This window comes from Periplaneta americana, chromosome 11 (assembly GCF_040183065.1).
Source record: "Periplaneta americana isolate PAMFEO1 chromosome 11, P.americana_PAMFEO1_priV1, whole genome shotgun sequence".
Lineage (NCBI taxonomy): Eukaryota > Metazoa > Arthropoda > Insecta > Blattodea > Blattidae > Periplaneta > Periplaneta americana.
Genome location: NC_091127.1, coordinates 37,258,744 through 37,283,651, shown reverse-complemented (window position 1 = coordinate 37,283,651; position 24,908 = coordinate 37,258,744). Strand labels below are relative to the sequence as shown.

General features: G+C 39.0%; 1 protein-coding gene across 1 annotated transcript; it reads right to left on the bottom strand.

Moving 5' to 3' along the window:
- Nucleotides 1-334: 334 nt before the first annotated feature.
- Nucleotides 335-18,299, bottom strand: LOC138708942 (allergen Tha p 1-like). Its single transcript, XM_069839324.1, has 2 exons — nucleotides 18,084-18,299; nucleotides 335-718 (listed from the first exon to the last, which is right to left on the bottom strand). Exons 1-2 carry the CDS (start codon nucleotides 18,256-18,258, stop codon nucleotides 534-536), a joined length of 360 nt encoding a protein of 119 aa, XP_069695425.1. The 5' UTR covers nucleotides 18,259-18,299; the 3' UTR covers nucleotides 335-533.
- Nucleotides 18,300-24,908: the final 6,609 nt, after the last annotated feature.

Below are 24,908 nucleotides of genomic sequence, written 5' to 3'. Positions count from 1 at the left end.
TATAGAATTCTCTCGTCCACACCTGTGGAGTAACGGTTAGCCGCGAAACCAGGTGGCCCGGGTTCGATTCCCGGTCGGGGCAAGTTACCTGGTTCAGGTTTTTTCCGGGGTTTTCCCTCACCCAATATGAGCAAATGCTGGGTAACTTTCGGTGTTGGACCCCGGACTCATTTCACCGGCATTATCACCTTCATCTCATTCAGAAGCTAAATAACCTAAGATGATAAAGCGTCGTAAAATAACCTACTAAAATTTAAAAAATATAGAATTCTCTTGAGGAGAGATATAGGAAGTGAGACCTTTAGTAAAACAAGTGTCATAAAGAGAGAAAATAATATGAAAATAGTTTTATTTAACATAAAACAAAAGACATATTACAGGTCATTTTGCAATCTATATCAGTTGTAGACTTGTTTTTAATATTTGGTGATGATTTGAATGTTTTACGTTTAATATGAGTTTCTAAGGTAATCATTAAGGAGTAGTGATTTGGAAAGAAGAAGTAATAATTTGTCCTCCTTGTCCTTGTTTGTTCAGTGTCCTTTGATGAACTCCTCGAACTTCTGTGTACGAGATCCATCAGGATCGTATAGTTTTGGTATCTTAGTCCAAATCTCGGGCACCTTTACCCTGCTGATTTCCACAGTCTTCCTGACCAGAAATTTCTGTTTCTCGGAACATTTGCTGCATTGGTCTTCATACGCTTGCTCCAACCATGCTGCAAAAATAACATATTCTACTGTTAGCAATTCTGTACAAAATATTAAAGATCTTGACATGGTAAACCGTTTGTTGAGTACAAAGTATTATTAGATTGAATGGCATGTAGTTTTATGAAGTCAAAATGAGACATACATATATATGGAAGGAATGGTGAATGGGAGAAGAGTTCGGGGAAGAAGAAGATAACAGATGATGGACGGCATTAAGATATATGGATCATATGCGAAGACAAGAGGAAGGCAGAAAATAGGAAAGATTGGAGATTGCTGAGATTGCAGTGAAGGACATGTCCTTGGGCAGAACACTATGAATGAATGAATGAATGAATATGAACCTATACAGAGTGAACAATAAGTAATATCATTAATTTGTGGGGTTATTCTTTGAGATATTTCGAACCAAAATGTTTAATACAATTTTGATCTTTTTCGCACCCTTTTCGAGATAAAAATAATTTTATATGAAACATTTCATAGCGTGTTTTGGGAAATCCATTGATTCAATTTTCCATATGCTCAGTCAATTTAAGAGAACATTGATTTATGATAACAAATAATTTAAGTAATTTCAGTTTTATCCTTTCTGTGTGCAGATATTTGAACTGCTTCAATGAGTGAAGTAGCAAAACTAATTTATTTACACTAAATCAGCGTTTTTATTAAAGTTTTGTTTCTGTCCCCATTCTTAAGGCAACATTCTGTTTCTGCTAGTAATTATATCTACAAGGTTAATTCCATTACTCAGTTATTTAGTTTTTGTATAGGTGATAAAAAAGATGATAATGCATGCATTTTAGGAGATTAAATTATATTCAGTAAAAGGAGAAAGAAACAATGAAAGCATAGACCTTCATTTTGGCTGAGAGAAATAAATAATACGGTGGATTACATTTCATTAATTCCTTGTCCAAAACGACCATCTGCCAGAACATATCGTCGCCTGAATGCAAGAACTAGGTAACTCGAAATTTGCGTTTTTTAGTTACCTATTTTATACTTACTTACTTACTTACTTAACTTACTTACTTACTTACTTACTTACTTACTTACTTACTTACTTACTTACTTACTTACTTACTTACTTACTTACTTACTTACTTACTTACTTACTTACTTACTTACTTACTTACTTACTTACTTACTTACTTACTTACTTACTTACTTACTTACTTACTGGCTTTTAAGGAACCCGGAGACTCATTGCCGCCCTCACATAAGCCCGCCATGGGTCCCTATCCTGAGCAAGATTAATCCAGTCTCTACCATCATATCCCACCTCCCTCAAGTCCATTTTAATATTATCTTCCCATCTACGTCTCGGCCTCCCCAAAGGTCTTTTTCCCTCCGGCCTCCCAACTAACACTATATGCATTTCTGGATTCGCCCATACGTGCTACATGCCCCGCCCATCTCAAACGTCTGGATTTTATGTTCCAAATTATGTCAGGTGAAGTATATAATGCCCGCGGCTCTGCATTGTGTAACTTTAAACGCAGGAAATTAAATTAAATTAAATTAAACGCAGAATAAATGTGGGAAATGCGTGTTATCATTCGGTTGAGAAGCTTTTGTCATCTAGTCTTCTGTCAAAAAATCTGAAAGTTAGAATTTATGAAACAGTTATATTACCGGTTGTTCTGTATGGTTGTGAAACTTGGACTTTCACTTTGAGAGAGGAAGAGATTAAGGGTGTTTGAAAATAAGGTTCTTAGGAAAATATTTGGGGCTAAGAGGGATGGTTACCTCTTTTATAGCAGAGCAAAAATCGCACAAAATGTAACGCAAGAACTAGGTAACTGATTGAACGATACCAGCGACATCTACTTTGCAATGTAACAAATAGGTAAAAGAAAACGAGACATATTCCTTAGTGCAATAAATAAGTAAATAGGCAATGCCAAAAAATAGAAAAAATCAAGTTACCTAGTTCTTGCATTCAGGTGACGATATTATCCACTGATAAATTCAAAATTTCATCCATATGATTAGGGAAAGGAACTGGCCACACTACCTCATTATCTCCTGGCTTAGTTGCCTCATGAGTGATGCCTGATTGGTGTCACTTATGAGGTTCAGAGCTATCTTCGGAAAGTTGACTGAACAATAATATGTGAGTAATTGTGATATCGAATGTTTCTTTCTAGTGTTGAAAGCAGACATCAAATAGGCTTTCAGCATAACTACAACTGCATTAAAACATCTACTTGTTTCGCTTGATATTTGTAACAAATTCGGGTTTATTTACTTCTTTGATATACCTGTTTAGCATCTTAAACTAAGTCGTGGGTTCGGTTCCCGCTTGGGCTGATTACATGATTGTTTTTTTTTTTCGAGATTTTCCCCAACTGTAAGGCGAATGCCAGGTAAACTATCTCCAATGAAACTCTAAAGACAATCTGGAATAAATTACTTACATATGAAGTTGAAAGGACGACTTCTGAATAAAGAAACCTTATGTAAAATCCATCACTCATGCTCCAGGCACGAGTTTTATCAGAGTCGTTTGTCAAATACTATTTTTCTTTAAGAGGAGTGTAAAATTATACGAGTAATTTCAATAACCGAGTTGACTCAGACGGTAGCGTTCAAGACTCTCATTCGAGAGGGGCCGACAGCCTGACTGGGGTTTTTCATGGTTTCTCTCAGTCACAAAGACAAATGCCGGATTGGAAATTTACATACCATGATTCACCACCGCCTCAACCATCAATAGCATAAACATTAAACGAAATCTCAAATCAATTACTTGTAAACAAGGCATCTACAACACATAATAGAAACAGCAACTCAACAATAGTAAACACGACCTACTGGTATACCCACAGATCCTAAACACGCGATAGGACAACAGATAATGTTAACGTGTGTATAAGTAAACTTAATAAAGAATAGTTCAGTAGTTTACATCGTTTAAGTTACGTGAAAAAATTACAAATTTAAAGTAATACTTACTTGCTTACTTACTTGCTTACTTACTTACTTACTTACTTACTTACTTACTGGATTTTAAGGAACCTGGAGGATCATTGCCGCCCTCACATAAGCCCGCCACCGCTCCCTATCCTGGACAAGATTAATCCAGCCTCTATCATCATATCCCACCTCCCTCAAATCCATTTTAATATTATCTTCCCATCTACGTCTAGGCCTCCCCAAAGGTCTTTTTCCCTCCGGCCTCCCAACTAACACTCTATAATGAGTGTTAAAAGTATTAAAAGTAAGTCAAAAGTTAAGAGTATCAAAAGTAATATAAACAATTATTATAGTAGAATTCTGTAGAAGTTATGTGGAAAATTATCTTGTAAGAATCATCACTAGACCGCGGAACTTCATGCAATTGCATGTTTTATTGATTTGGCATATTGAGGAAGTTAAAGTGGATCTTTGCCGATTATGATTTTTACTTTCGAAAAAAAAAAAAAAGGCAACTTTATTTTGGATAAATTCATATTTCGAGGGTTTTTCTTTTTAAATAATAATAATAATAATAATAATAATAATAATAATAATAATAATAATAATAATAATAATAATAATAATAATAATAATAATAATAATTAATAATAATAATAATAAATAATTTATTACTAGAACAAATATTAGTTGCATATATATTTTTACGTCTATAAAAATCACTGTAACATCTCCAGAAAGAGTACATACTCGTGCTCAGGCGGCATTCCACAAAATTTTAAGACATTTTATTAATAAAATATGATAAAGTAAAAGGAGAAAAAGAAAAACACAGATATTATAGTAATTTAAACTATTATATATTTCCATTCTAAACAGTTTTCTTTTAATTGGTGTTTTTAAATAAGCAGCATTAGCAAAGTGATATCTTGTATGATTTGAGGCTTTCTCGGCGTTGGTTCGCTAATATGTTTTCGCGGGATATCAGCCGAGTTAAAAAATTTTGGAATGTTCCAAGCTTTCAACTGCTATCTCTGCAGCCATCTTCAGATAGCAGTTGAAAGCTTGGAACATTCCAAAATTTTAACTCGGCTGATATCCCGCGAAAACATATTAGCGAAAGTGATATCTTATTATAAAGTTTTGGACCGAAGTTGCTAGTGAGATTATAAGTTGCAGTATTGTGGTACATTTAGGTTCTATCAGGCATATGTTGTCTGATCTTTCAGTTTTATATTTATGTGAATTCAAATTAAATATATTTCGGTTTTTATTAACGAACTTCAATAAGACGTTGTTATAAATTTGATGGATATCTAATAATTTGAATTCAGAATACAACTGTTCCGAGAGATACTCAATGAGCTTGTTAAGACATATTTTTATTATTCTTCTTCTCTGTAGAAGTATTATTGGCATGAGGAAGGTACTGAAAGTACAACCCCATCCTATAATATCATCCTGCAATATAGCTTGTACTAATGCGAGGTAAATCAATCGTAAAGTAATTTTGTAGGATAATAAATTAGCGAATAGTTTTTTCTTAATTTATTGCAAAGAAAAAGAACACGTTTATCTCAACGTTGGTCGATTATTATTCCGAGATACTTAACATTAGGAGATTCGTTTAGAATAGGACAGTTACAATAATTAGAAGAATATTATTGGATGTATGAATTTTTAAATACAAGAGCTAATCAGGAGATTCCATACCAACAGATGTTAACGAAAATAGTACAACCGCAGTTTTAGTACGATTTAAGTCAAGCTGGTTGGGATCAAGTCAATTTTTAATCAAACGCATGTATATTTTTATTATTTGTATATTTTAATCCATATACTGTCCACACCTGTGGAGTAACGGTCAGCGCGTCTGGCCGCGAAACCAGGTGGCCCGGGTTCGAATCCCGGTCGGGGCAAGTTACATGATTGAAGTTTTTCGGGGGTTTTCCCTCGACCCAATACGAGCAAATGCTGGGTAACTTTCGGTGCTGGACCCCGGACTCATTTCACCGGCATTATCAGCGTCGTAAAATAACCCAAAAAATAAAATTAATTAATCCATATATTAACATCTTTCCTTGTTTTTCTCGATTTATTATCTGATATTAAAATTCCTCTCTGATAAAAATAAGAGTTATTTGCAAGAAATATAAACAAAAATATGTAAGAAATAAAATCAATAATCGGTTAATCACTGTTGAGAATGAAATTGCAGCGACGACGGTGTCGTCCTGGTGTGTAAATTAGGTAGCTTTCCACTTTAACATGAGGCTTAGACGCCTGTGATAATAAAGTCAATTATGCTAAGGTCACGAAATTACTGCGATGACTATGCTGCTAATGCTCTTTGACTTCATAGAAACAAAACAATATAACAACTGCGACAATCAATTCACGTGGAGTATAAATTTTAGTTTCGACAAGTTTTACTGCACAACCAACCTTATAAACATGCATCACATCATGTGATGTCGAGAGATCGTTCTAGGTATTTAAAATAATTTTTGACAGATAAAAGGAGAAGTTCCACAGCAGAGAACATGGAGAAATCGTTGGCTGTGTATTGATATTACGTAAATGGCAAATAAAATTAAAAAAACAAGCTGGGAAGTTAGAAATGTTCCAAATGAAATAAGTGTGTAAAATGAGCAATTAATACATTTATAGAGAAATAGATTTAATAAAAATGATGGTTTGATGATTATTATTTCTTTAAATTACTATTTTATTTATATCATGTTATTAAACCAAATAAAATTCGAAATTTTATTTTTTATGCTCGAACATGCCGAAATGTAGTAATTATACACCTGGTAGCAGCCCCTTAATGGACATCATTAAAGTACACTTATTCATTAAAGTTCAGGTGTTCCACCAATCAGAAAACACCATTGTAGCAATATTGTGAGTTTTATTGGTAACAATAATGTAATTTATTCGTCACAACAATAATTCCTTTCTACAATTCACCTTAAACGCTCTCGTCAACAATTGGATCTTCACTCAACACAGTATTCGTTATAGCACTCCACCGACGACAATGACAATTTACTTGGACTATTACGCACAACAATGAACTGTTAATCTTAACTAATATTTACAAAGCACTATTTACAAATCAGAACTACCAGTTCTCAGTTCACAGTTCTTCTATCTCAGTCACTCGAGTTCACAGTATCTCGAACCACAGACCTTCAGAGACAGTTCACTGTACTCGAACTCGGGTCCCTCCAACTGCGGTCCACTGCACTCGAACTCAGGTCCCTCCAACTGCGGTCCACTGCACTCGAACTCAGGCCTTCGGATGCTGACGCAGATGCGGACGCACACTCGAGTCGAACTCCGGTACACAAGACTGGCTTGCTTTCTCACTGACTGGCTGACTAATCAACTGAAAACTGGAAACTGCTGTCGTTCCTTCGCGACCGTAATTTATAACCACAGTGACGTAATCTCGAAGGTTCCACCCGTCTCTAGAGATGGCATTCCAGAGAAATCCAGAGCCCTCTCCTCTCTACCAGCACCAGATGCGCGCGCAAACTCGTCGCGTGACGTAATACACCCTCTCTCTTCTCTCCACCGCGCGACGTCACTCAATGTTCCGTGCAGCCTGTGCGATCTGCTTTCATGTGGGACGCTGGTCGTGAGTTCGAATCTCACGTCGCTGTCACATTGCTCCCTCCTTAGGACTGCTCGTCTCGGGCAGTCCCTTGGTAGGCTGCTAATCGGTCCAGATGCACCACCATCATCTTCCCTCGAGGTTGTCGCTGGATGCGGTACACCACGTCGTTGATCCGGGTCACCACGCGGTATGGTCCATCCCAGGCACGCTGCAGCTTTGGTGATTTCCCTTTGGTCCTGGTAGGTCGATACAGCCACACCAGGTCGCCCTCCTGGAATCCTGCAGAGTTGGCTAATCTGTCGTAGCGCACCTTCATCCTGTCGCTGGCCATCTTGAGGTGCTCTCTGGCCAGTTGGTGAATTCCATTCAACTTCTCGGTGAGTTCTGCCACATAGTCAGTCGCTGGCTGGTCGGCGCTGGGTGGCGTGCCAAACAGCAGATCACAGGGCAGGCGCAGCTCTCTCCCGAAGACCATGTTTTCCGGTGTCATCCCTGTTGTATCGTGGACCGAAGCTCTGTAGGCCAAGAGGAACAGTGGGACTCTGGCATCCCAGTCTCGTTGATGGTTGGACACCACCTTCCGCAGATGCTCTTCCAAGGTTTTGATGTAGCGTTCCACCATACCATCGGACTGTGGGTGGAGGGGAGTGGTCCTGGTTTTATGCACCCCCAGACGCTCGAACAATTCTCCCATCAGGTTGGATTCGAAGTTGCGCCCCTGATCGCTATGCAATTCCCGGGGCACCCCGAATCGGCAGATGAAGTTGTCAAGGAGCGCGTCGGCCACCGTCGAAGCCTCTTGGTTGGGAATCGCGTACACCTCTGGCCATTTTGTGAAGTAATCCATGGCGACTAGCAGGTAGCGGTTCCCGCGATCCGTGACCGGGAACGGTCCAGCAACGTCGATGGCGATCCTCTCAAAAGGAGCTCCCACGTTGTACTGCTGCATGGCTCCCCTGCTGCGGGTCTTTGGTCCGCGACTGGCTGCACAGGTGTCGCATCTTCGGCACCATTGTTCCGTGTCGGTTCTCTGATGCAACCAATAGAACCTCTGCCTTAACTTGTCCAGCGTCCTGTTGGCTCCCAGGTGGCCTCCAGTCACTCCAGCATGAGTCTCCTCCAGCACTTCCTTCACCTTGCTCCTGGGCAGGACAAGTTGTTCTATGCGGGTCCTTCCATCGGCCGACTCCCAAATCCTCTTCAGGATACCGTCCTTGACAGTGAAGGATTCCCACTGGGCCCAGTAGCTCTTGTAAGTGGTGCTACGGTTGGCGATATCGGCCCATACTGGTCTCTGGCCGGACTCCACATCACGTAGTAGCTGTCCAATGTTTGGGTCCTCCAGCTGCTCCCTCCTTATGGCGGCGTTATCCCATCCTGGGCTCGGCTGGGCGGCAATTGCTCGGATTGCGTGGGCGCCATCCCGATCTTCTACTTTCAGGCAGTGTTTGCAGCCATCCGGGCACGGACGTCGTGATAGGGCATCAGCGTTGGAATGTTTCTTCCCTTGTCGGTGTTCAGAGGTGAAGTTGTACTCCTGCAGACGTTGAACCCAACGGGCGGTCTGCCCCTCCAGATTCTTGAAGCCCAATAGCCAGGTGAGTGCAGAATGGTCTGTCCTCAGATGAAACTCCTGGCCATACAAATATTTGTGGAAATGCTTCAGGGCTTCCACAATGGCAAGAAGTTCTCTACGGGTCACGCAGTAGTTTCTCTCAGCCTTGGACAATGTTCGGCTGAAGTAGGCAATCACCCTCTCTTGCCCATCCTGTTCCTGAGAGAGTACTCCGCCGATGCCTACGTTGCTAGCGTCCGTGTCGAGCGTGAACTTCCTTCCAGGGATGGGATATCCCAGTACAGGAGCAGTGCAGAGCGCCTCTTTCAGCGACTGGAAGGATGACTCCGCCTCGTCTGTCCACTGGAATTGTCGTTTCTCCTCGGTCAGCTGGGTTAGAGGCTTAGCGATGTTGGCGTACCCAGCTACGAACCTTCTGTAATAAGTGCAGAGGCCGAGAAAGCGGCGCAGCTCCTGCTTGTCCCTCGGTCTCGGCCATCCTCTGACGGCTTGTAGCTTCTCCGGGTCCGTGGCCACTCCGTTGGTCCCTACTACGTGTCCCAAGTAGTTGACCTTCTTCTGGAATAGATGACATTTCTTCGGGTTCAACTTCAGCCTGGCTTGTCGCAGTCTCTCGAACACTTTCCTCAGGTTCAACAGCTGCTCGCTGAAAGTCTTGCCCACCACGATGACGTCATCAAGGTACAGCAAACAGGTGTCGTATGTCAGGCCTCTCATTACGGACTCCATTAGTCTCTGGAATGTAGCCGGGGCGTTGCAGAGGCCGAACGGCATAACGGTGAACTGCCATAGTCCCTGGCCTGTAGAGAATGCCGTTTTCTCCTTGTCCTCAGGATGTAGCGCCACCTGCCAGTATCCTGACTTGAGATCCAACGTCGAGAACCACTCTGCTCCGGCCAGAGTGTCCAAGGTGTCGTCAATTCGTGGAAGGGGAAAGCAATCTTTCCTGGTGACGTCATTCAGTCTTCTATAGTCCACGCAGAAACGCAGGTCCCCATTCTTCTTCTTCACCAGCACCACAGGTGATGACCAAGGGCTGTCGGATTCCTCGATGACCCCTCTTGCTTTCATGCCCTCCAGTTGGCTGTCAATCTCCCTCTGTTTAGCTAGAGGGACGCGTCGAGGAGGTTGTCTGATTGGGCGAGCATTTCCGGTGTCAATGCGGTGCTGAACTTTCTCCGTTCTCCCGTAGTCGTTTTCAGACAGACTGAACACGTCCTGAAACTCTGTCAGTAGATCGTGGACTTGTCTTCTTTCTCTTTTGCTTAAATTCGCCGGCAATTCTCGAGCCAGCTCTTTCAGTGATGGGTCTAGATCTGGACGTGGTCGGTGACACTCCTCGTTTTCTGCCAGCGACGTCACAGACACCACCGGCTCGACGTTACCTAGTACAGTTCCACTAGGCACCTCCTTGTCCCGATTGGTGACATTCAGGACCCTCACCGGTACCACCTTCTGATTCGGGAGTAGGGATCTGGCCACATAAACCCCATCTATCGGAGTTGTTTGCAAATCAAGGAGCAGGTTTCTCTTAGGTTGTCCGTCCAGTCTTGCCGTCACCACCATCTCGCAGCCTGCTGGGATTGTCACTTGATTCTCCAAGGTGAGTCTGCCGGCCATGGGTTGGTCTTCGACGTCCCTCAGGAACACTTCATCCTGACCAAAACGGAGGATACGGCGCCGGACGTCCACCGTTGCATCAAAGATCCGCATGGCGTCGAGTCCCAGGATGACGTCTTCAGTGATGTTGGCGACGAACACCCACATCTCCAGTCTCCTCTTTCCCAAGGTCAAGTCGAGGAAAACCTCTTTTTGGATGGGCAGGTTCTCGCCTGAGGCAGTACGTAGCTCATACCGGCGCAGCGGCGTCCTCCCAGGTAGTCCACGCACGACTTCCGGTCTGGCGATAGTGAGCGACGCCCCGGTGTCTACCGGTACTCTGCATGGGCGGCCTCTTATCCATCCGTCAGCAATCAGCCCATCGTCGCATCTTCTGTTAACCGTCTTCAAAATCAGCCGAGGGGATGGTGATGACGGCGCAGACGTGCCCCTCATCGCATCGGCCCCTTTTAGTTTTCCTGTTTGTGACCAGATCGGTCACAGTCCCTCCTCAGGTGTCCAGGCTCGCCGCAGGACCAGCAGGTGGGCACTCCTCGTCTTCGTCGCTCGGGTGATTTCGGTTGACGTTCCTCGACGTCGGCCGCCGCGACGCTCCTAATCCGGTGCGATGCCGAGACGTTCGCCGTCAACTTGGCTGCCTCCATCCTGAGGGTCGCCGCCAGAGCTGCATTGATGGTGCGATGCTCTGCCAAGAGTAGCTGTTGCTTTATTTCCGGGTCTCGAACTCCGCTGCCGAAGGTGTAGGCCGCCTCTCCAGCGATGAAGTCATTAGGTAGGCCCCTGAGCGCCTTATGGGCCAGTTGTTCCACCGCCATCGCGAATTCTTGCAGGGACTCGCCTGACTGTTGGACCCTCGTTTTTAGTTGGGTCCTAAATGCTGCAGCAAGTTGATGGTCACCATAACGTCCCTCCAAGGCCGCCATTATCTCAGCGGCTGTAGCATCTTCTGGAACGCTGTGAAGAATCTCCGACGCCTGTCCCTGAAGCGCGGCCAGCAGCTGAGTAGTTTTCTCTGCTGGCGTCCACCCATTGTGCTCTGCGATGGCCTCGAACTGGCGACGGAATATCGCCCAAGACGTCGTACCGTCGAACTTCGGCGTCTTGATGTTGTGATGTCTGGCTGAAGCCGATGGTTCCGCAGGGGCACTATATGGAGTCCTCAACTCTGTGGCCGCTTCTTGCATGGCACGTCGAACCTCCTCGACAACTATCTGTTTATGTTCTCTAGCCTGGCGATCCACCAACGCGAGGATGTGCTTGTTTTCTTCAGCATGTTTTTCCATCACCTCACTCGTCTTGTCCAGCAATTCGCTCGTCTGCTCTTGACGGCGCTCGAGATCGCGGATTTTGCCATCGAAATGGTCTACCTCCTGTCTCAATTCGGTTACTGTCTCGTTTATAGTTGTAAAATTCTTGTTTAGGTTGTCAAGGTCGGCTTTGAGTTCGTCTTTCACGATGGCGACAATTCCATCTACGTGGGCTGAAACGCTTTCAATTTGCGTAGTGACGTCATCTTTCACTCCGCTTATGTCACTTTTCATCTCCGTTTTCACTTCACTTATGTCGCCTTTCACTTCACTTATGTCGCCTTTCACTTCACTTATGTCCTTTTTCAGTTCCGCGATGGCTTGCAGGATCAGCTGTAGGTTCTCCATTGTCGATAATGTCCCGGTTCTGACACCAGTGTGAATTTTATTGGTAACAATAATGTAATTTATTCGTCACAACAATAATTCCTTTCTACAATTCACCTTAAACGCTCTCGTCAACAATTGGATCTTCACTCAACACAGTATTCGTTATAGCACTCCACCGACGACAATGACAATTTACTTGGACTATTACGCACAACAATGAACTGTTAATCTTAACTAATATTTACAAAGCACTATTTACAAATCAGAACTACCAGTTCTCAGTTCACAGTTCTTCTATCTCAGTCACTCGAGTTCACAGTATCTCGAACCACAGACCTTCAGAGACAGTTCACTGTACTCGAACTCGGGTCCCTCCAACTGCGGTCCACTGCACTCGAACTCAGGTCCCTCCAACTGCGGTCCACTGCACTCGAACTCAGGCCTTCGGATGCTGACGCAGATGCGGACGCACACTCGAGTCGAACTCCGGTACACAAGACTGGCTTGCTTTCTCACTGACTGGCTGACTAATCAACTGAAAACTGGAAACTGCTGTCGTTCCTTCGCGACCGTAATTTATAACCACAGTGACGTAATCTCGAAGGTTCCACCCGTCTCTAGAGATGGCATTCCAGAGAAATCCAGAGCCCTCTCCTCTCTACCAGCACCAGATGCGCGCGCAAACTCGTCGCGTGACGTAATACACCCTCTCTCTTCTCTCCACCGCGCGACGTCACTCAATGTTCCGTGCAGCCTGTGCGATCTGCTTTCATGTGGGACGCTGGTCGTGAGTTCGAATCTCACGTCGCTGTCACAATATGAAAGCGCAAGTATCGATTATTCTCGGATATGCAATCGAAAGACAACTAGCGAAACGTCACGGAGGCTGGAAATCCAATACTGTCGCAGAAGGTTATGTTCTGTTACTATAATAATTAGGTTAATTGTAAATAATATTCAAATAAATTCAATTTGTCATCTCGTTTTTCAATGTCTAAATCAAATTCCAGGTTATATCAAGATTAATGTTCATTTTACTCTCTAGATTATATCAAGGTCAATGACATTTGTTCCTCGCAAAAAATCAATACTTTCGCGTCAGCGCACATCTCACAATTTACGAGATATTACACAAGGTCACTTCCTCTCCCCAGTCAGATAAGAATAACATGAATACTTGTGAATAATTTCAAGTTAGAAATATGGTCGAGCATAAAAAGTCGTATGAAACTTGCCTATAATGGTAATTAAGACGCTCGTATGAAAATTATGAAACTCGCTTGTGCTCGTTTCATAAACATACTCGCGTCTTAATTACTACCATTATAGGCACGTTGCATAATGTACTATTACTGCATATATTTTAATTTTCAGTGTATATTTCAACTGTTTTTACTGCATAGTTGCATGCATATTTTCAGGTTTCTTAGTGCATAAAGTTCCATGGTCTAGTCATTTTTAGTAGGTTATTTTACAACACTTAATCAACATCTTAGGTTATTTAGCGTCTGAATGAGATGAAGGTGATATTGCCGGTGAAATGAGTCCGGGGTCCAGGACCGAAAGTTACCCAATTGGGTTGAGGAAAAACCCCGGAAAAAACCTCAACCAAGTAACTTGCCCCGACAGGGAATCGAACCCGGGCCACCTACTTTCGCGGCCAGACACGCTAACCGTTACTCCACAGGTGTGGACCCATGGTCTAGCTATCAGTATCTTAGAACTTCTTATTCTTAGTTGATGTGGCATTATCCTCCTGCGAAGTGTCTACTTGATATGTCTCTACACGGCTGAATATGCTAGTGATGTACGTAATCAGAATCTCGAGACATAAAAAATTAAACACTCTATAAATACTAGCTCACAAATTTGGTAAAAATGACCATTTTTGTTAATGCTGTCACTAGCCACGCGATTTTTAAATCGCAGTTACACTCGGTTAAAATCTACAAATTGTTGCCGTTATTATTATTATTATTATTATTATTATTATTATTATTATTATTATTATTATTTCCGGAGTCTAAAGTTTTACATACTCATTCAATATTTGAAATAATAATAATAATAATAATAATAATAATAATAATAATAATATTATTATTATTATAATAATCCGGTACTTTCGGTGCCGATTTGTGCAGTAATAAAATTTATTTAAAAACCCTCTATTATTTCTTCACGATATAGGGATAGTGAACTCAATAATGAATCGAAACCCCACCTTTAAATTTAACGGACACTCCGCTAAAAATGGCAACTTATTTCCTATTCATTTTTTTTTCAACAAAATTTAGAGGGCGATAGAATTTACCATGTAAGAGACTAACAAAATTCAAATTTTGAACTTCCAAATATCTTTGACTTTTGATTTTTACTTCTATTCTTTTTATAAATATTTTCTAACGTAAGTTTTCAGTAGAAAATCTCAATTTTTAAGCTTCGTATTTTGTTCTGTTACATTCAAAAGACACAGAGAAACATTTCTTTGCATTCATTTTACGAAGTATCTCATTTATTCACTTCGAAAAAAATTGTTTGGAATTTTTAAAATACTATTTCCTATAATATGATTGCAGAGTGAAATATGAAAAAGGGCCCAAGTGCCATTGTTTGTGAAATTGAGGTCATTATGATTTCAGATCCCAAGTGCCACAAAGAACTTGCAGAAATAGTTTCATCCCTCTTATGTTGCTCTTTGTATTCACTATTTCAAATACAGAAGGGGCATGGGAACCAAGTGTTTTTGGAATGGCTTGTACTCAGTCATTATGAAAGGGAGAGACGTGCGGCATGTGGCAGTCCATTCCGTGGCTCATAGCATTTCACCTGCAGTCGGCATCATGGAGCAGTGGACGCATGTTTGCGTATGATTGTTTTGTTAGAAATGGCGAGTCGGTGACCTCGATACGGCGTGAGTTTTGCTACAGATTCAATATTAACCGCAATTATTCAATTCCCGTGCGTGACACAATCTTATGTTGGGTTAAAAAATCTTAAAAAAAAAAAAAAGGCGCAATACTAAAGAATAAATCGCCCGGCCCCCAACACAGCTTCCGTACTCCAGAAAATTTTCAGTCAGACAAGCGATAATGCGCAGCCTAGGTCGCTCTGCTCGAAGACATTCAGCTGCTCTTGGAATCAGCAATCATACGGTAAGACGGATTTTGCATGGCGATTTACATTTACACTCAAACAAGATGGGTGGTTTCAGCAAGATGGGGCCACGGCGCATATCTCCAGAGCGTCAATGACAGTTCTTTGCCTCCTGTTTTCCAATCGTCTCATTTCGAGATTTGGTGATGTTCCATGGCTCCCTCGGTCCCCTGACTTATCCACGTGATTTTTTTTCTATGTGGGTACCTAAAGGCACGTGTTAACGAGGATAAGCCTCGAATATTAGATGAATTAAAGGACACAGTACGTCAACACATCACTCAAATCAACAGAGATCTCCTGGAAAGAATAGAGGTGAATTTTCGTCAGCGTCTTAATCAACGCGTCAACAAAGACGGACATCACATGCCAGATGTAATTTTCCGCTCATAATTGAAATGGTATGTTCTCACAAACGTTATTCTACCAATAAAGTGTGTTGAAAACAAAAACTAACTGTTTTATGATTAATTTAAAAACACTTGGTTCCTATGCCTCACCCTGTATATTTCAACAGGCCCAAGTTCCATTAAGTTGCACAAACTGATTTTTTACAGCTTTCTTGTAACAAATTTTCATTTTGGCTCAATTTTAACATTCATGTGTGAGGTTCTTACAACAAACTGCATCTTATTTTCAGTTATTTCAGTGACAAGTGAAATAATTATCTTTAAGCTGTGTGATATTTTTTTGTTTCTCCTGAAAAATGTTGGATTTGACACTTAGGCAATTTTGCATAGTTCACTCTTCAATTCATGAAAAAAAAATAAAATAAAATAAACTAGCAGCATTTCTCACAAAATAAATGCATAGAAACATGCAGCTACCTCACAAATACTTGCTGTAAAAATTTGATCCAGATTGATTAATATTTGGCATAAAAAATGTTCGTGTTGAATCAAGAAAAATAAAGTTATGGAAAAACGGATTTGAAAGTAAAATGAATATTTATGGAAATTAAAATACCAAGGTAGATGTTGAAGAGAATATTGAAACATATAATAGATTAAATGGATGTATCAAACGTCATTTTAGTAAAAACATGAGGACGGAAATGAAACAAAGACTCCACAATATTATATCAAAACCAGCGTTGATGTACTCTTGTGAAACGTGGACACTGAGAACCAGAGAAAGGACAAGACTGGAAGCAGCCCAAATGAGGTTTTTACGACCATTGTTGAGAATTACTAGAAGAGATAGGATTAAAAATACTGTAATAAGAGAGCAATTGATGGAAGAAAATATTATCGAAGAAATACAGAGGTATCAAAAAAGCTGGAAAGAATATGTCCTACGAATGCCCCCTTCAAGGTACCACACGGCAAGCTCTACTTTATAAACCTTCAGGAAGAAGAAGTGTTGAACGACAAAGGAGGAGATGGAGCGACCAGTTTAGTTAGCTTCGGAACAGGTCTAAAGGCCTAAACCTTGTCAGGAAGAAGAAGAAGAAGAAGAAGAAAATTCTCCTCCGCTACATTGATCTAGTAACTTCAGGGAGCAAACTTCAGAACATAAAAGTTACTAGATTCGTAATCAGGAATTTGCAAAAAAAATTCTTTAATGAAAAAATAATTTTGACAACCCTCTAAATGCCACACCTCCTCAGAGTATTAATTAAAAAAATAAACATATTTGTAATCTGAATTGAACTAAATCCATTTGGGGTATGAAAATAAATAAGTGAAATAGCCAATCATTTTTTTTTTTAATTTTCATAATTTTCAGTACCCCTCCCCTTAACCATTTATTTGATGTCTCGGCTTACGAACGTTACTTACTTACTGGCGTTTAAGGAACCCGGAGGTTCATTGCCGCCCTCACATAAGCCCGCCATCGGTTCCTATTCTGAGCAAGATTAATCCATTATCTATCATCAAATCCCACCTCCCTTAAATCCATTTTAATATTATCTTCTCATTTACGTCTCGGCTTCCCTAATGGTCTTTTTCCCTCCGGCCTCCCAACTAACACTCTATATTCATTTCTGGATTCGCCCATACGTGCTATATGCCCTGCCCATCTAAAACGTCTGGATTTAATGTTCCTAATTATGTCAGGTGAAGAATACAATGCGTGCAGTTCTGTGTTGTGTAACTTTCTCCATTCTCCTGTAACTTCATCCCTCTTAGCTCAAAATATTTTCCTGAGAACCTCATTTTCAAAAATCCGTAACCTATGTTCCTCTCTCAAAGTGAGCGTCCAAGTTTCGCAACCATAAAGAACAACCAGTAATATAACTATTTTATAAATTCTAACTTTCAGATTTTTTGACAGCACACTGGATGATAAAAGCTTCTCAATCGAATAATAACAGGCATTTCCCATATTTATTCTGTGTTTAATTTCCTCCCGAGTATCATTTATATTTGTTACTGTTGCTCAAAGATATTTGAACTTCTCCATCTCTTCGAAAGATAAATTTCCAATTTTTATTTTTCCATTTCGTACAATATTCTGGTCACGAGACATAATCATATACTTTGTCTTTTCAGGATTTACTTCCAAACCTATCTCTTTACTTGCTTCCAGTAAAATTTCCGTGTTTTCCCTAATCGTTTGTGGATTTTCTCCTAACATATTCACGTCATCCGCATATACAAGCAGCTGATGTAACCCGTTCAATTCCAATACGAACGTTAATGAAATGAAAATTATTTCTTTGATGACCCTTAACATTTTACATTCATCAGCCATGATTGCTGAAAGCGATCGTAAGTTTATGATAATATATGATTGCGTTGTTCTTGCATAAAGTTTTAATATTAGTATGGAAAAGTTTAATAATTTAATACATTTATTTCAATTGTTGAAAGATGTTGTATAGTACTTACATCTGTAGGCTCTCAGTCTCTCATTGCAAGCGGATTTATCCAAGAGGCAATTCACGTACGCCTTAACCCTCTGGGGGTCCTGGAAGAAAACGTCCAAATCGACATCTTCGAGGGACTCAGCAGCGGCCACAGCGAAGAGGAGACAGGCGATCGTGAGAGCGACCAGGGCTTTCATCTTGGCGATTCTGAGCTCCGTAGATTTCCTCCCCACTATTTAAACCACATCCTTCGTCGAACTCCACTCAACTCACATGTCTGTAGGCCGGTTCTCATTGCAAGTTTCTCACACGTACAATAATCAGAATAAAAAAAGAAGTTGTAAATGTTACTTGCATAACCTCAGAATAATCATGTCGTCACTGTAACAATTTTATTGTGAGTCATTTGCAGCAATGGATGGGTAGACTCAGTGGTATCAATCTATGGTACGTGAGGCTGTCTCAAGGGTTACGCATTCCACTGACTAGGTATGCAAAAATGCTGACATTTATTTTATTATAACTGTTAATAATTACTGCAGTTCACATATTCTTTTGTGCGAGATCGTGCGTATTTGCTTGTTTTCCGCACAGAACCAATACGCGGTAAGTGTGAAATACCACATTCAGTATTCCCAACGTAACACACATAACAATTTCCCTCTTCTTACCGCTTAAGCGCGACATTCATTTTACTGCTTTAGGCTTTTAACATATTATTTTTAGAGACGTTTAACATAGTAATAATTATAAATTGGAAACTTACCACTGCAATTTCACCTAAATTGCAATGTTAATTATTGTTTTTAAATATTTGCAAAAATTAAGAAAATCTACTACTCCACGAAACTTATTGCATTCCTGATACAAGTAACATTAAGGAAGCCGTGAAAAAATCAAAAAGATTCCAGATGCCAATGTTATTACTGCAATATGTTATATAAATAATATTGTTAAAATATTAAAATGAAAAATAAATCATTACATAACCTTACCGTTTGTTTTAAGTTCGCATTTATAGACTGGGGAAAAAAAAAAGACAGGCGTATATCACGGCCTGCTGGAGTATAGTAAACACAGGAAACATTTTATAGCAACAATGTTGAAGAAAGATATTTTGGTTTTCCGAAGTTGCCGTCATTAAACAGAAACCAACATGGAGATTTCATTGCAACTAATTAGAAATTCGTCTTTCAGGTATGTAATAAACGATCTTCGCACAAAATAATGTACGATACACGAGCGGTATGTTTGTTTTCATGTTCTCGGAAATTAAAAAAGCTCAACTACTTTTCGCTTTTTCAATCTTTTCCTCGACCATGAAAACATCAACATACCGCTCTTGTAACGTATATTACTATTACAATAGGCTATCTACTTTTGTTTTTCCTTGCTTCAATGATATTTTACACAGTTCATTACTATTACTTTATACGAGTATTTGAATCAATACCTACTGTAGCTATGAATAATAATAATAATAATAATAATAATAATAATAATAATAATAATAATAATAATAATAATAAATAATATCTATAAATATAATTTGAACTGGTAATGGAAATTATGGGAAAACGGCTGAACGGATTTTAATGAGTGACCCCTCATTTTCATGCCTGGCATCCAAAGTTTTTCGGAAAAGTAGTAGTTTTCAGTGATATGTCAATTTTCCTACATAATTTTCCTATTTTCGAAAATCCATCTGTTGTCAGTTTTGAGAACTAATTTTATTGAATCACGGCCGACTTGATTGAATTTCAGAACAAAACACACATTACAATAAACAATAGGCTATTACACGAAGGCCATGACCTGCAGGATTGCCGACATATTTAGAGCTCAATTCAATTTGTTATTAAAATCTTATTCTGCAGTGTAAATTTTCTGAGTACAGCTGTGTATTGGATTTTCAAATCTACGAAACTTGAGGTGGTTTGATGACATTATTATCATTAGAAATTAAATATTATTATAGTTAATATCATGATGCATCTATTTTTCATTAATTGTACATAATATTGATGCTATATTGATGACATGAAAGTGAAACGTTTCGTGGTTATGAAAGTAAATGTAGAGAATATCTTAATTTAGATCTTCATTTCTATAATTTACTGAGTGGCTGCTATATATAACTACAAAACTTAAGTAAGATAATAATATTGTTATTAAAAATCAAATATTTTTATACTTATTAGCCCAGTGAGGTTGGGTCTTTTTCATATACTTAATGGCGGTGTAGTGTAGACATTGATATGCGTCATTGTCTTCAGAATTGGCTCGAGAGAGCGCAAAAATTACAGTTCCTAAGGAAAGATCAAAAGGCATTACATACTGATAAAATAAAGAGGCCTAGAAAATTTTGTAGTCTCCAGATCATTTCAGCAAGATCTCTTAGTAGGATAAAATGATTTTACGCTCTACATTTCAAGTTCCACATGCAGCAGCTATACGAAAATGCTATTGTTCGAAAGCTTAGCAAACCTGACATTTTTTTTAACTTTTACCTACAATCCACAATGACCTGAAATAGCTACTGCTATCGTCCTGACATTGATACTTGCGTTTTCGCGTTGAAACTCAAAAATTGAAGTTGGGTAGGTTCAAGAAAAAGTATTTGGCCTAAAAAAATCCATTCAGAGGGAGTATGTTTCATTATTATGGAAGCAAATAACTATCAAAAAGACAAGTATTATTCATTTAAAATAAATCTGAAAAATTTTTATTTGAACGTCTAACGAACTTAGTTTGCAGCAGTATTTGCTGCACAAGCCACTATTCTATAGATTTAATTTGAACTGTGGCAGATAAATTTATGAAAACTGTACGTCCTGTGAGATTGTGTGATGTCTCAATCGAAAGCTAATAATATTAATATTTAGGGAAAATCTAAATAGTTTGTAGCCAAGTTCATAAAAAGCTTTAAATGAAAAAAAAATATGTGCGTCTATCGCAGCAAAGCGTATATCGTGGTACATCTTGCAGTTCAGTTAAAGTCGCGACGCTGTTATTTCCGGCGTGACTCCGCCTCTTTGCTTACGTCTTAGGAAGTGAAGGCTGTATAAAGTCTAGGTAGGTAGTATCGTTCGCCATTTTTGTTCTTTCGTTCCCGAGCTACCATACGAGGAATCTATTTTCCACACCGTTAAACCACAGTCTATTATATACAGTCGCGAAGCTCAATATGTAGTAAAAATGCAAACATGGGTAGTTGCCCACCACTAGGATCGCTACTATCGCCTCATCATCGCAGATCTCTCTCCTAGCAGACGACAAAATATGTTATACTTTCGTTGTCGTGTTCTTTTGGAAAAATTAACACCTTCCTTCCATTATTGAAATATTAAATGCATAAAGTTAATTTATTATTTTAATGAAGTATATTAAATTCCACCATAAACTCGAAGATACCTGCAAGAAATAAGTTAATATAATTTTTGTTTGTGCAAAACGAACTGAAATTTACTATAATAGCTTCACTCATTCAAGATTATAGCGATAATTAACTATGAAACCAATAAATATTAATTTTCATTTCCCTTTACAACAATAATAATGGAAATATGAATTAATGGAGTAACTTACGTGTACCGGTACTTGTAGTGTAGGCTTACGTAGTTAACGAAGTGGGATGAGGTTAAGCAATAATAATCACACCAGAATTGGAAATAAAACGTGATCAATAAATATTATTGTAACAGACTTTTTCTACGTCTCTAGTAAAGCAACAAATAAAAATAACAACAAAATTAACAGCTATAATTAAAAACACATCCTTTGAAAAAAAAATAGGCCTAAGCAATAATAATCCCACCAGAATTGAAAATAAAACGTGATCAATAAATTTCACTGAAACGAACTTAATTTTTCTACGTCTTTAGTAAAATAACACATAAAAATAATAACAAAATTAATAGCTACAATTAAAAATATATCCTCTGAAAAAAAAGTAGACCTAACCTTTATTTCTCTGGAAATTTAGCAACCTAAGTGACAGAACTTTAACCGGTATCTAATGTCCTTTCGGTTAGATTGAAACATTTCATTGTGAAATTTAAGGATATAATGTATTCTAACAGTCACAAAGAACTTCAAAATTAAGAGTTTTGTTTCTGCACAGCATTCTTATGGAAACCCACGAACCTTTCTGAATCTTTCGGAAATCGGACAAAGGATAACTCTGGCCTCTTTCTCTTACTGTTGCTACAATTTATAGCACTACAAACGTCTCCTCCTTGTCCCATATTATTATTCCAATTATTATATTTTAGCCATTAACATTTTCATTACAACCAATAACGAACATTTCACAAGCATCAATGTGAAATACGCAACGAGCTAGCACTCGATAGAAATACGACACAGTCCAAAGTCGACCATGGACAGTCTATTGTTTCTAGTTGCTAACCGCTTGGAGCGCATTATCATCAGATTTGCAAAAAAACACCTCAAGCTTCGCGACTGTATATAGTAGACTGTGGTTAAACATTATCATGTCGTAGCTCCTATGATAATAAATCAAACGCACTGTAATTCAGCAAGTAATTGAGCGGCAAATAACGTCTTCGTGTGCTTTCTGCGAACGCCAACGAAAGAGCCAAAATGGCGGGCGATTATATTAAGTATTTATTGAGCCTTAACAAATGAATAACGTCTTCATAAGCGAATTACAAGACGCACACGTTTAAATATAGCCGACCTGCAACGCGATTGGCTGCCGGAAATTAGAGCGACGGGACTATAGTATTGTTGTGCAGAGGGCCGTGATTTACGTACTGGCTTTAAATTTAAATGTACTTTATAACCACTTGAGTTATTAATATAGCTGCGTTAGTTTTTTTAAGGTCATGAATAGTGTCAGTAATGTGCCCCACATTGTGTTTAGGAAAAACTATTGTTCAAGTAATTAAATTCCAAACAATAAAACTTCGAGTTTCCTTAAAACGATCAGAAATCTAGTTATCGAAGCCTTCTGTCACTGCCATCGTGATCTAATACAGGCCGTAAGGCAGACCACGTGACTCGCTTAACAGCTGATCGCGAAGGGCGGTCTTTCAACCATATCAATTAGTTGCAGTGCATGAAAAATAACATATATTTCTCTGAAATGCAGTGTAATCGCGTCAGTAAAATTTTAAACAGTGATTGTGAGACACTTGAGACACAATTCACTTGCAACGTAAGGTATATTATTATTTTTGGTGTGAAAATTACGTTGTTGCAGACAAAGTTCGTATGTGTAATACCTGCCTTTATTTCGATTAAATATTGCGCCCTTATGTAGTTAAGTGAATTTTTGGTGTTATAAACAGTAAATATGTGTAATAATATACACGTGAAAGTGAAACATTGACTGGGATGTAAAGAAAATTATGATTAGGCCTAAGTGCAGCGTTACTGATGTTACTCTAGTCTAATCCATTATTGTTAGTTTACCGTATTTGTTTTATTAAATTTAAATTATTGAGCCCTTCTTATGTGTGAATAATCTACATTATAAATAATACGACGTTTGATAATATACACAATTTGAACTAAAATCGAGATACATATAGTATATTATGAAAAATTATACCTTATAGTTTTCATTACTGTTACAGTATCTAGTATTGTAATTAATTGAAATAAAGCACGCTCGCTTCATTACGAAATTCTTGCACATTCATTTAAGCACTTTTCAACAATTTTCAGTTGCATTGCACGCATATTTTGATGTGTTGACATTATAGGTTATGTTTACTCTATCAGTACTTGCCTTATTTCTATATTCGCAATTATGCATCATAATTAAGCATAACGCTACGTATAACTTGTAAACGCAATTTGTCTACACTTCAATTGTATTTATTCGTTTCATACGGTACTCCAGTCTGATTAGTTTAATATGTTACCAGGGCTAAACTAGCGCTGAGGTAGTTCCCTTCGTATTCATACACCTTGCATATACTAATTAGTTCGGTTAGTTCAGGCTTTTATTATGTCTTGCTTCGAGGATGAAATGCATCTCCACAAAAAATAAATTCAACTGTTTTCAGTTCAGAAGTTACCGGAATTATACCTCAGCGCTCGTTTAACCCTAGTTAAGTAATATAACCGTATGTACATTTCATAGGAGGGACTGTGGTGAATTTTCTACCTATAAGTAAGGAAGATAACCGTGTTCTGAAGTTTATCCTAAATATATTCTTCTTTATTAAATCTCAAAATAGCTTTCGTTCTCAACTTAAAATGTTGGCGCAAATACGTTATGTTAACATGGTGAATTCTCTTCACATAAAAATAACACAGTTTTATAAATTATTCCTGCCACGTTATGCAATAAATAAATGGAACTAGCCGGAACTTATGCACACATTGCATTGAATAACAATTTAATTGTATTATTTATTTGTTCCCTACTATACTGGGTCGTATTGAATTCTATTTATCTAACCTACCAGATGAAGTAACACAACCGTACGTACCTACACTTATTTCATAGGAGGGACTGTGGTAAATTTTCTACCTACAAGTAAGGAAGATAGATGTGCTAAATTAAAATCACAATATAAATAATTCTTCTTTATTAAATCTCAAAATAGCTTCCATTCCAAACTTAAAATGTTGATGCAAACAGGTTATGTTAACATGTAAAACTCCGTTCACATTAAAATAACACAGTTTTGTAATTATTTCTGCAACATATTATGCAGTAAGAAGTGAACGTATCTTATACACACATTACACTAAATAAAATTGAGCACCGACACGCATTAAAGTAACATATTTCACTCAGCTCCGTATACTCAAATAGAAAAGCCCGCCCCATCGAGTGACGTCACACATCCTGCATTACGGCCTGGTC